Raw genomic sequence first — 13,192 nt, 5'->3', positions numbered from 1 at the left:
TCATTAACGTCAGGTATCCAGTTTCCTGATTATTTGATGTATATATATCTATCACCTTCAGAATTAATTATTCGAGAAATACAGTTCTCCTGAGCAGAGATTGTTTAAAAAACCACCACCCTCCCTGTTAAGTCACTTCAGGTTATAAATTAGCAATAGCAATTTATTATTCTGAGTCTTTGATATTTACACCTAGACTTCTCATTGGAAGCATCCGAGAACACCCCTAATTTCTTTTTTTTCCAATTCTAAGCTACAGAAAATAGAGATTTGGTTTTCTCAGCCTCTCCTATAGTGAAACTAACTAACTGTCCCATCGGCATTAAACAGTCCACTGGAGGAACGGGAAGAGGATTGTTGACGTTTATGGCTAGGATTTCATTGAAACCCACGTATTAAGCCCTGATTCAAGGTTTTAAACTAGATGTTACTGAAGTTCTGCGATTTGTGGATTGGATTGGACACTCAGTTTGACATTTTTAAAAAATATTCTGTTTTTGCCCGTTCTTTCTGGTTGTTATTTGCCGCAATTTGTGCGAGGATGGGGAGGGGGGTGGGGTACAGTTGAAGTATTTCTGTGAATGACCTGCATGGTTCTTCTTTGTTTCGGGGCTATCTGGAGAAGAACAGACTCAGAGGTGTATACTGCATACTTACTTTGATAATAAATGAACCTTTAACTCCGTTCATGGAAACGTGGAGAATTCCTTCCCCAAACACCACCCCCTCGCCCCCTGGAGATTCTCTTCTACCAGATGATTTCCTCCAGCAGATTGTTTCTTGCTTCAGACTGTGTTGCACACCTCTTTTGGTGAAGTGCGCCTCTGTTTGAAAGTGACGCAAGCTAAGCTAACGACAATAACCTGGATATCTCTTCATTGTGATTTGCTCCTTCAGATAAATTCTCTGATAATTAACATGGGCCAATGTTGGCTTCAGCGACTTGTGCAAGAATAAATCATTGACCTTTTTAAATATCAGATTCAGAATCATTTATTTATCACGTGTATATTGAAACATACAGTGAAATGTGTTGTTTGTGTTAATGACCAACACAACATAAGGATGCAGGACACCTTCATTTCGGGAAATAAGATGGTTCTTAGGTCAGCAAGAGCTGTGCTTTCGTGCGCCATCAGGAAGACTAAATGTGATTATTAACAGAGAATATACAGCATTTCGGTGATGCCAGAGACACTCGGCGCATCTGGCAGGGCACTCAAACCATTATAGATTTCACTCTTCCCATCAATGACAATGATGCCCCTCTTCCTGATAGGCCGAGTGTCTTTTATACACAATTTGATGCATGGAACGATGTGTCCGTGAGGAAGCCCTCCCCCCACAAAGTGCAGGCACTCTGCCTGGCAGCTGATATGAGGGAGCCCCTAGCCAGGGTCAACCATTGTGGGGCCTGATAACACCTCTACTTGGGTGCTGAGGGGCTGTACAACCCAGTTAACAGAGCTTCTAACAGACATCTTCAACATCTCTTTGAAGACTCCACTATCCCTCAGTATTCAAGGCAGTCACCAGCATCCCAGTGCCTAAGGGGGTGCCGGTAGCCTGCTTCATCGACTACTGTCCAGTGGCTCTGGCCTCAACAATAATGGAGTGCTTTGAGCAGATGGTATGGATCACATTAGATTCCATCTTACTGCTACACAGGGCCCTTTCCAGTTCACTCATCGCTCAAAAGGGTCCACTGACGTTGCCATAGCATCCTGTCCCACCTGGAAAATGGCGCCTCATATGCCAGGACGCTGTTCATCAGCTTCAGTTTGGTGTTTAATATAATCATCCCTCAGACAATGGTGGGTAAACGCTCCTTGTTGGGTCTCAGCACTTCTCTCTGTAACTGAATCTTGGACTTCTTGACAAGAAGGCCACATGTTGGCAGATGCATCTCCAGCTCCCCCACAATGAGCACTGGTGCTCCCCCGGGGCTGTTCACCATGCTGATGCATAACTGCACTGCTAGATTCAGATCAAAACCAAATCACCATGCTTTTGGTACATTGGCCTTTATAAATCAAAGTATTGAGTATAAGAGTTGGAATATTATGGTGAGGCCGAATTTGGAGTACTGTGTGCAGTTTTGGTCACCTAATTACAGGAAGGATATCAATAAGGTTGAAAGAGTGCAGAGAGGGTTTACAAGGATGTTGCTGGGACTTGAGAAACTGATTTACAGAGAAAGGTTGAATAGGTTAGGACTTTATTCCCTGGAGTGTAAAAGAATGAGGGGAGACTTGATAGAGGTATATAAAATTAAGATGGGTATAGATAGAGTGAATGCAAGCAGGTTTTTTCCACTGAGGCCGGGGAGAAAAAAACCAGAGGACATGGGTTAAGGGTGAATGGGGAAAAGTTTAAAGGGAACATGGAGGGAGTTTCTTCACACAGAGAGTGTTGGGAGTGTGGAATGAGCTGCCAGAGGAAGTGGTGAATGCAGGCTCACTTTTGACATTTAAGAAAAACTTGGACAGGTACATGGATGAGAGGGGTTTGGAGGGATATGGCCCAGGTGCAGGTCAGTGGGACTAGGCAGAAAAATGGTTCGGCACAGGCCAAGAAGGGCCAAAAGGCCTGTTTCTGTGCTGTAATGCTCTATGGTTCTAAGTTCACTGATGACATTACAGTGGTTGGCCTCATCAACAATGATGCCGAGCTGGCATACAGAGATGAGGTGGGGCAGCTGGCAGAATGGTGCCAACACAACCTGAGTCTCAAGGTGGACAAGTTTAAAGAGATGAGTGTGGACTTTAGGAAGGTGCAGGCTGGCCAATCCGTGGAGAGAGATAGGAGCACCAAGTTTCTGGGAGTGCACATAATGGATGATCTCTGGTCTCTCAGCAGTGAGGAGAGTGAGGTGAGCTTTTACACTTTTACCTTAATGCTCAATGTATTTGGTTTGTGTAAACGGTACGTAAGATAAGCTATTCACTGTATCTTGGTACACTTGACAATAGTAAGCCAGTGTCTATGGCAATTCCACACAGACAACATGCAGGGTCATGATTCAAGTCAAGTCAAGTCAACTTTTATTGTCATTTCAACCATAACTGCTGGTACAGTGCATAGTAAAAATGAGACAACGTTTTTCAGGACCATGGTTTACATGACACAATACAAAAACTAGACTGAACTACGTAAAAAAAAAACCAGAGAAAGCTACACTAGACTACAGACCTACACAGGACTGCGTAAAGTGCACAAAAACAGTGCAGGCATTACAATAAATAATAAACAGGACAGTAGGTCAAGGTGTCAGTCCAGGCTCTGGGTGTTGAGGAGCCTGATAGCTTGGGGGAAAAAACTGTTACATAGTCTGGTCATGAGAGCCCGAATGCTTCAGAGCCTTTTTCCAGATGGCAGGAGGGAGAAGAGATTGTATGAGGGGTGCATGGGGTCCTTCATAATGCTGTTTCCTTTGCGGATGCAGCGTGTAGTGTAAATGTCTGTAATGGCAGGAAGAGAGACCTCGATGATCTTCTCAGCTGACCTCACTATCCGCTGCAGGGTCTTGCGATCCGAGATGGTGCAATTTCCGAACCAGGCAGTGATGCAGCTGCTCAGGATGCTCTCAGTACAACCCCCGTAGAATGTGGTGAGGATGGGTGGGTGGGAGATGGACTTTCCTCAGCCTTCGCAGAAAGTAGAGACACTGCTGGGCTTTCTTTGCTATGGAGCTGGTGTTGAGGGACCAGGTGAGATTCTCCACCAGGTGAACACCAAGAAATTTGGTGCTGTTTACGATCTCTACCGAGGAGCCGTCGATGTTCAGCAGGGAGTGGTTGCTCCGTGCCCTCCTGAAGTCACCAGTTTTGTTCACATTCAGAGACAGGTTGTTGGCTCTGCACCAGTCCATTAGCCACTGCACCTCCTCCCTGTAAGCTGGCTCATCGTTCTTGCTGATGAGACCCACCATGCCAACAAGGCTTGGACTCCAAGTGTGGCCTGAAAAGTGTAAGTAACATTTACATAGTCCAAGTGTGGAAAATTTACAAACTACAATGCAATTATTTACTTGGCTATTCTGAATGCACCTCCCAAATCTATGACTTCAACCAAGAATGACGTGACATAGGGATACCATCAAATACAGTTTTCCTTCCAAATGGTGTGCTGTATATAATGAAAATATTTTAAAAATTTGTTTTCTGATTCAGCAGCGAGAGATATCCGCAAAGGAGGTCCTGTACATGTGTTAAAGGTATTAATTTATTAGAGTTAAATAAATAAAACAGAGAAAATGAGTATTAAAGTAAAAGACAAAATAAGTCCAATCACTAACCCATTGGTGCCCAACAGCTTTTCCAGTCTCTTTCAAACTTAGAACTAGTCAGGATCCAGCCTAAGAGAAGGTTCCCCACAAATCAATACTTTTTTAATATCCTTCCAAGATCCTTTCTAAAAAGCTAGCCTAACTTTTACCTTGGCAGCTTCCTTACACCATCCCGAGTTGGCAATATATTGCTGGCTGCCAGTCATCCCTGTGGATAACTTTACTCACTGCAACACTGAAACGATCACTGAACACAATCTATGGATTCACTTTCCACAACGCTAAAATCTCATGTTCACCCTAAAATAAAGCTAATACTCAACCAATTGGTACAGTACACGAAATAAAATGATATAGTAACCAGAAATGTTTTAGAAGAATGTTTACAGTACGTATATTTTCATAGTATTTTCACTTGCTGTTCAAAACAGGAGTTAACGTTCTTTTAGAATGATTTGGTGGTTCTTAAAAGAACCTTTGGTTTCCTAAACAGTTGCCCGATTTAGTTTTTAACCTCCGAAACCATACAAGGTGCGTCCCTGGCGTTTCAGTGCGTATACCACATCCATGGCCGTGACAGTCTTTCGTTTGGCGTGCTCAGTATAAGTTACCGAATCCCTGATGACATTCTCCAAAAAAACTTTCAAAACACCACGCACTTCCTCATAGATTAAGCCCGAAATTCTTTTGACGCCACCTCGGCGAGCCAAACGTCGTATGGCAGGCTTGGTGATCCCCTGGATATTGTCACGAAGAACTTTGCGGTGGCGCTTGGCACCACCTTTACCGAGCCCCTTTCCACCCTTTCCTCGACCAGACATGATTCTAAACTGCGGTTTCACAAGTGACGGACAGAGACTCGTCGACGCACTTTTATACCGCCTGCGCGGACCTGGGTGAGAACAGGGAGTGGCAGCGTGGACCGTCTGTATCACGTGACACTCCACCGCCGCCCGCCCCTGCTCTCTCTTTCACGACATAACGTAAAATCTAATAAAGGTACTTCCACTCGTCGGAAATAAATAAATGCATGTTTCTGTATTTTCTTGCAAATTAACATTCTCAGTAAAACAGAATTTTTGTTAGACAATCAGAGAAAATGTTAAAACCTTGTAACTTAATTGGAGGAAAATGAGTAATGCTAGGGAACTAGACGCATTTCTCGGCGATAGTCTTAATGCCTAAATGTAAATGTTGTTTTTAGTTTCACTAGGGCCAAATTTATCGCAGGGGGAAAAAAAAGATCTTGACGATAAACCACTAATTTTGAACTGTTTATTTATTTATTTATTTTACTATTTGTTCCCTTTTATGTACTTGCACAGTTCGTCTTTTTTGCTTATTGATTTGTGTGTAGATTTTCACTGATCCCGTTGCCTTTCTTTTATCTGCTGTGAATGACTGCAAGAAAATGAATCTTATTGTATAATTGCTTTATTAGCAATTAGCAAGCATGCTAGCATAAGCTAAGCACAATTGAATGTTATTGAATGATGTTGAGTGATCTGCAAAAGATATGACATCCAGCAGCCCCAAGCTACAACTGTAAAGAGCAAAGCACGAATACGTGATTTATTCCCTTCACTTTTACCAAGCCACTATTCATCTGACTAGTTTCTATAATAAACACAGAATACAGAGCAGATAGAGAACAGCATGTTTACATTGTAAATACATGCTGTTATTTATATATTGATGTACATTTTATCCATCTGCATACTTTAACCTCAAAGTCTATTTTATACAGTATAATCCTTTATTCTTTATAATTGCTGAATGTTGTTTTCTGCTGCATGTTACTCTCCGATCAACTCACCACTGCAAACTCCTAAATGTGTATGGGGAATAAAGTTGATCCTTGATATTAAATCCAAGAACAGATTAAAAGAAGCTTCCTGCTGAGAGAGAAATTAGACTAACATGCGATATTGAAGGTCAGAGTGACAAGGTGTAACTTGCTGTCATAGGGAGTGGCTGAGGAGAATAGAAGGAATAGATGGACAAGGGAACTGGATAAATACATGAAGGAGGAAGGAAAAGAGGGACATGCAGTTGGGCAGAGGAGGAAAGGTAGGAAGAGGTTTCTGCAGAGTGAGATTAACAGTATTAAAAATGGAGAGCATGATTAGGGTAAGAGCAAGAGGTTTAGAGGAGAACAGAAGTAAGATTATTTTCCATTCAAGGTTGGTTGGACTTTAGAACACACTGCCCGAGGAGGCAGTGGATTTAATCACCAAGGTGTAGAAGGCTACAGGCCAAGCGCTGCTAAATGGGGTTCGTTTAAAGATCAGCTTAGTGTGTCCCATCTATAGTGAAACATTCAAACATGCAGTGAACTGCATCATTTGTGTCAATGACCAACAGTCTGAAATGTGCTGGGAACAGCCTGTAAGAGCCATCATGCTTCCAGTGCCAACATAGCACGCCTAACCTTACTAATCCTACCCTGCACGTCTTTGGACTGTGGGAGGAAACCAGAGCACCCGGAGGAAACCCACGCGGTCACAGGGAGAATGTACTATCTCTGGTGCGGTGAAAATTGAGCCCTGTTCTCTGGCACTGTGATAGCTTTATGCTACTCGATGATCTGCATCGACATTGTGGGCTGAAGGGCCTGTAGGTCCCTGGCTCCATTATTGAGCCTATCTTTCATGTTGAGATGAAAATTCCGACAAATCACACACGTGATGGACAAGTTCCTCAAGCTACTGAGGGTGGCGTTCGGAGAAAGCTCCTGTATGTTTCTGGTCGCTACAACACAAGGAACGTGGTGGAGACAGTGAGCCCGAGACAATGCGAGTTAAATTAGAATCAAAGAAGACAAGTTGATGTAATCGGACCTACATGAAAGGGGTGGTACAATGGTATTACCTTTTAGAACTGGAATATTTGCAGTTTTATGTGGAATGGACGGGATAAATTCGATAGATATTTCAAAGAGCCAGCAAAGGAGAAACTGGTAGAATAGCCTTCATTGCTGTCAGTAACAAAGGAGCATTGAGAATCCCATCAGTGTTTACACAGGGAAAATATTTGGCGCCTAAATAATGTTGATTAAGTCTTTATTGTTGTTCCAGTATCTTAAAAGCAAATACTACAAAGATATCAGTACCGCGGCCCGTACCGATGCACTTCTCACCTACAGCATCACCAGTCTTCGTATCCGAGTGAAAACTTGTACTGGAATATCAAAATGGTTTGTCAGGGAAAGACTAACATTATGCAGACACTGTGGCACAATAGAAGTGACACAGCAATCAATAACCAGAGCGAGTCTGTTTGGTGAAATGGAACTTCAATCGTTAGGGTTCACAGATATTAGACCTTACAGGCAGCCACAAAACAAGGAAACCCAATAGAACCTATTAAAAAACCCAGTGTGCTGAAAAACATCGTGCAAATAGGAGCAAACAAGTAACATTCAGAACTGACGTTTAGGAACGTGAGTCCGCAGTCACGAAGCTAGTTATCATTGCGGCCGATCCAGGAGCCCGCTAGTTGCAGTCCGTAGTCTTGCTTGTGCGCAGAATCAAGCTGAACATTGGCCCGTACCTCGCCTCCGGCCCTGACAACCTAACCTTTCCAATCTGACCCGGCATTTAAATCAGCAAACCTTTGGTCATTCCTCGCTCTCAGACGCAGACCAAGCCCCTCCGTCTCGCTTTGGTTCTGCCGCATCGAATCAGCTCCAAGTCCGCACCGGTAACGGGCAAACATTAGCTCATTCCGCAGTCTTGGGCCCTGCCCCGCCACCTCGTTTCGGCCCGTACCCACCACGCTGAAACTGTCCTATACCTTCAAGACTTCAGTTCAAACCGCAAAAAATGACAGGTCACACACTCAGCTGAAAAGCTCAACTCCGAAAGGAAAGTTACATGTTATTGATTACGATGATCGTATCCGAGAAAAAGTATGATTAATACAGAGCTAAGGTTGTTTTGTTCACTACCAGCAAGTTGTCGCTGTGCTTCACCAGCGTTATATAAACCGGGACGGTTGAAACGATTGTATTTAAGTATCTCATTTTTATTTTTGTTACACAGGTGAGTGAATATCCTTTACTAAACATCTTTGTCCAAATGCAAAATCTAACAACGTCGCCATCATTGGGTGAAAGGCTACGTTCTCATTTGTTCACCCGCCTTTACATCACTTCTGCTTTCTGGGTACTCAAAATTCTGTGGGATGCAAATACAAGTTTTGATTGGTGGATCTTGAAATAATCTCATTGGTTAAAATGAAACGCATTGATTGGTCACCTTTGAATCCATGGAGAGGAACTGTATGCAAACTACGTTTCTTAGTACACAATCGCTACTTGGTAACCAGAATAATATTTGAATTTTCAAATGTACCATACAATATTTAATTGGTGGCAGTTTTTTAAAAAACCACACCGTTAGAGTTCAATGCTATCAAAATGTGTCCCCCCCCCCATGAAAGCATTTGTCATCAACAAACTTTTTTTGCTGTAACTTCTAAGGTACCTGTTAACCAGTATTCAATATGGGATTTTCCTTGCTTTTTTGAGTTCATTTAGGAGATACATCCCGCTAATTATTTGTTAAATAACTTACAAGGTGAAAAGCCCCTTCCAAATTCATGTTATTTTAAGACTTGTGAATGAAATTAATTTTATAATTAGCATGAAGGCAAGTTTAACTGCAATATTTGTTGGGTGGATCGATGAACTTAGGGCAGGAAACTGCTCTTCTGCATGCACAGGGTTCGTCATAGAGTTATTTTTTTCGAAACTGATTGGAACAACCCTCCTCGCTTTCCTAAGGTTTCCCTTTTTGTATTATCCACTAATGGATGTTTATTCTAATGCCGCACAGATCAACTCAAACGGAAGTTTCCGCGAAAATTCAAGTCAGGATTTAAACCCTCTCCTCCACCCCCCCTCCCCCCGACAGACACACTTAGGTGATTGAAGTAACGCAGTTTTTAGTTGCAACAAATCTATTGCATTAATTTAATAAATTAAAGATAGTCAAGCACAAATCCAAAATGAACTACGCGCAGAATATTCGCACACATTTCCAGCCTTCGCCTCTCATGAATCCGTGTAACTGAGGCTCTTTATAAATAAGACTGGTGAGTTTGTTATATACCAGTCTGAATGTTTGCTTAATCGTCTAGATCATATATGTCAAACTCAAGGCCCGCGGTGGAATTATCTTTGGCCCGCGAGATAATATCTAATTACTATTAAAGCTGGCCCCAGTAATCGAAGCGCCTATGGCGTATGATATGGCTAATGCTGAGTTTATTCAGGTACCAGGTTTTCAGGGTTTTTAGTGTTTATTCGGCAGTCTTCTTCATAAGAAACGGAATTTGTAAAGTGAAACACTTTGTAGTTATAGCAGAGACTGGGACACATGAGAGCAGGCTGAAAAAACGGAGGCAACGAAAGCTGCGTTCGCACGCGTCCGACTGATCCGGCCCGCATGAAGCTGCATTTTGCTCAATCCAGCCCATGACCTAAAATGAGTTTGACACCCCTGGTCTAGATGTATATTTTGCTGGGTTGACACATTTTCTTGTGCAGCAGCACAGCCTGAAGGCTGGGCAGTTCCCCACGCTGGGCGATGGCGACACCACACAACAGTTTGTTGAGCTCTTTGTTGATGCGGACAGCGAGCTTTAGGTGGCGGGAAATGATCCTCATCTTTTTGTCGTCCCGGGCCGCGTGACCCACCGTTAGGTACTCGAGAAATACCGCCAGATAAACCGGAGCTCCCGCCCCACCCGTTCAGCATAATTCCCTCTGCGAAAAAGGCGAGGGATACGACCTACACTGCAATCCAGCACGACATGATCGAGTCTTGTCTTTAGTACCACTAATCCCAACAATTTCACCCTGTTCCAGCATCCTATTTCTTAACAAGCAACACGAAGCATAGCCTGTCCCGATATACCTATTAATCCAACTGAAATATTTCAATTTTCATTGGTCATTCCTTCATTTGCTCTGATTGGCCTGAATGATAGGCGGGAATAAAATTCTCTATTCAGCCAATGGTATGAAAAAACGGAGTATCCGTTTTAGCGAATTGGAATCGCTGCCTTCTCCTTTGAGAACACCCCGCGTTTCACAGTTTCGACGTTTTGATGTACATGTGGCAAAAATAAAGCTAACTTCTTTAATCTTTCTCACTTCTTGTTATTGTGGCTCTTTGGTTTCAACGGAAGTGTTGAAATATTTAACTGATTTTTTTAAAAGATGAAGTGACAATGGCTGTATTGCAGTATCCTGATCTTGGTCTCTTTCAAAATGTTTTGCAGCCTCTGACTTGCCCTCTGCATAAGCGTTATACAAGTGGAATGGATGGATGATCGGTGAAATAAGACTGCTCTTGGATTATAACTGTACCGTAGAATAGCTTTTACAATCACAATCCATGCTGTGGCCCTGAGTTTAAGCCCAGTTCTTATGGAAACTGTTTGCCAACAAACCGATGCTTGGTATTGTATTTATTTTATTTCTTACATCCAAGGGAGTAAAAATCTTTATGTTGCTTCTCCAATAAAGAGGGGAAATTTGGGAGGATATTGCCCAAGCACTAATATTGTACACATAATTGTTTTATATGCATATCTGTACAGTCAGACATGCAATCAGGTCAATGTGTATTTATAAATCTGATGGCCTGGGGAAAGAAGCTGACTGCTGGTCCTGACCTTAATGCTGCTCTAGCATTTGCCATAAGGACCAGCTGAAACAGTTTGTGGTTGGGTTAGCTGGAGTCCCTGGTGATCCTCTGGGCCCCCTTTACACACCTGCAGCTGTAAGCATCCTGAATAGAGGAAAGTTCGCATCCACAGGTGTGCTGGGCTGTCCGCACCACTCTCTGCAGTACCCTGTGACTGAGGGCAGTACAGTTCCAGGACCAGGCGATGACACAGCCAGTCAGGATAAGGAAGCAGATAAAACATTGAAAACTCAAATGGAAGTTTATTCAGGATTTTTTAAAAAAGGTGCAAAATGTAGTGGGGAGGAGACTTTGAAATAACTACTCAAAGGAACAATACTCGTAAGGATGATTTGGAAGAGGGGACTGTGTGTAGCATAGCAAAATTTGCTGATGTCATTAAACTGAGTGGAAAAGCAAATCGTACAGAGGATGTGGAGAGTCTGCATAGGGATATAGATAAGTTAAGTGAGTGGGCCAAGGTCTGGCAGATGGAATACAACATTGGTAAATGTGAGATCATCCACTTTGGAAGAAATAATAGAAGAGCAGATTATTATTTAAATGGTGAAGGATTGCAGCATGCTGTTGTGCAGAGGGACTTGGGAGTGCTTGTTCATGAATCGCAAAAAGTTGGCTTGCAGGTACAACAGGTTATTAAGAAGGCAAATGGAACGTTGGCCTTCATTGCTGGAGGGATTGAATTCAAGAGCAGGGAAGTCATGCTGCAACTATACAGGGTACTGCTGAGGCTGCACCTGGAGTACTGTGTGCAGTTCTGGTCTCCATACTTGAGGAAGGATATACTGGCTTTGGAAGCAGAGCAGAGGAGGTTCACCAGGTTGATTCCAGAGATGAAGGGGTTAACCTATGAGGAGAGATTGAGTCGCCTGGGACTATACTCTCTGGAGTTCAGAAGAATGAAAGGGGATCTTATAGAAAAATACAAAATTTTGAAAGGGATAGATAAGATAGAAGTAGGAAATTTGTTTCCATTTGTAGGTGAGACTAGAACTGGGGGACATTGCCTCAAGATTCAGGGGAGAAGATTTAGGATGGAGATGAGTAGAAACTGTTTTTCCCAGAGAGTAGTGAATCTGTGGAATTCTCTGCCCAGGGAAGCAGTTGAGGCTTCTTCACTAAACACATTTAAGATGCAGTTAGATAGATTTTTACATCGTAGGGGAATTAAGGGTTATGGAGAAAAGACAGGTAGATGGAGCTGAGTTTACAGACAGATCAGCCATGATCTTATTGAATGGCGGGGCAGACTCGATGGGCGGGAGGGCCTACACCTGCTCCTATTTCTTATGTTCTTATGTAGGACAGGAAGAGACTTAGAGAAAAATGCAGCGAAGAAACTGACCCTCATGGCAGTCATCAACCACACAACTACACTAACCTTCCCTTAATCTATTCTATTCTCCCTACATTCCTATCAACTCCTCAGATTCTACAACTCACCCACAAACTAGGGGCTTTAGCAGCCGCCATTTAATATACTCATCTGCATGTCTTAGGGATGTTGAGGTCACCTGATCGACCAGTGGAAGCCCACACGGCTACAGACAGAACGTACAAACCCTGTACAAATTGCACCAGAGGTCAGGATCAAACCCAGGGCTTTGGTGCTTTGAGTCAGCAGTGTTCAGTGTCAAACCAGAATCTCTCAGCAGGTTGATTCCTGGGATGGCAGGACTTTCATATGAAGAAAGACTGGATCGACTAGGCTTATACTCACTGGAATTTAGAAGATTGAGGGGGGATCTTATTGAAACATATAAAATTCTAAAGGGATTGTACAGGCTAGATGCAGGAAGATTGTTTCCGATGTTGGGGGAGTCCAGAACGAGGGGTCACAGTTTAAGGATAAAGGGGAAGCCTTTTAGGACCGAGATGAGGAAAAACTTCTTCACACAGAGAGTGGTGAATCTGTGGAATTCTCTGCTACAGGAAACAGTTGAGGCCAGTTCATTGGCTATATTTAAGAGGAAGTTAGATATGGCCCTTGTGGCTAAAGAGATCAGTGGGTATGGAGGAAAAGCAGGTACAGGGTTCTGAGTTGGATGATCAGCCATGATCATATTGAATGGCGGTGCTGGCTCAAAGGGCCGAATGGCCTACTCCTGCACCTATTTTCTATGTTGCACTAATGTCTGGTTTATTTTACTTACACAGGGCAGTGGGTATTAGGAATGAACTACCAGAG

General features: G+C 43.0%; 1 protein-coding gene across 1 annotated transcript; it reads right to left on the bottom strand.

Annotated features, from left to right (window-relative positions):
- Positions 1–4,797: 4,797 nt before the first annotated feature.
- Positions 4,798–5,116, bottom strand: LOC140737905 (histone H4-like). Its single transcript, XM_073064690.1, has one exon. It carries the CDS (start codon positions 5,107–5,109, stop codon positions 4,798–4,800), a length of 312 nt encoding a protein of 103 aa, XP_072920791.1. The 5' UTR covers positions 5,110–5,116.
- Between the last annotated feature and the right edge of the window lie 8,076 nt (positions 5,117–13,192).

This window comes from Hemitrygon akajei, chromosome 2 (genome assembly GCF_048418815.1).
Source record: "Hemitrygon akajei chromosome 2, sHemAka1.3, whole genome shotgun sequence".
In the NCBI taxonomy this organism is placed as follows: domain Eukaryota; kingdom Metazoa; phylum Chordata; class Chondrichthyes; order Myliobatiformes; family Dasyatidae; genus Hemitrygon; species Hemitrygon akajei.
Note: the sequence above shows the minus strand (reverse complement) of the source record. Positions and strands in the feature narration are given on the sequence as shown.

Excerpts from the sequence above, each read along its gene's own strand:
- LOC140737905 (XM_073064690.1), bottom strand. The coding sequence starts at position 5,109 with ATGTCTGGTCGAGGAAAGGGTGGAAAGGGGCTCGGTAAAGGTGGTGCC.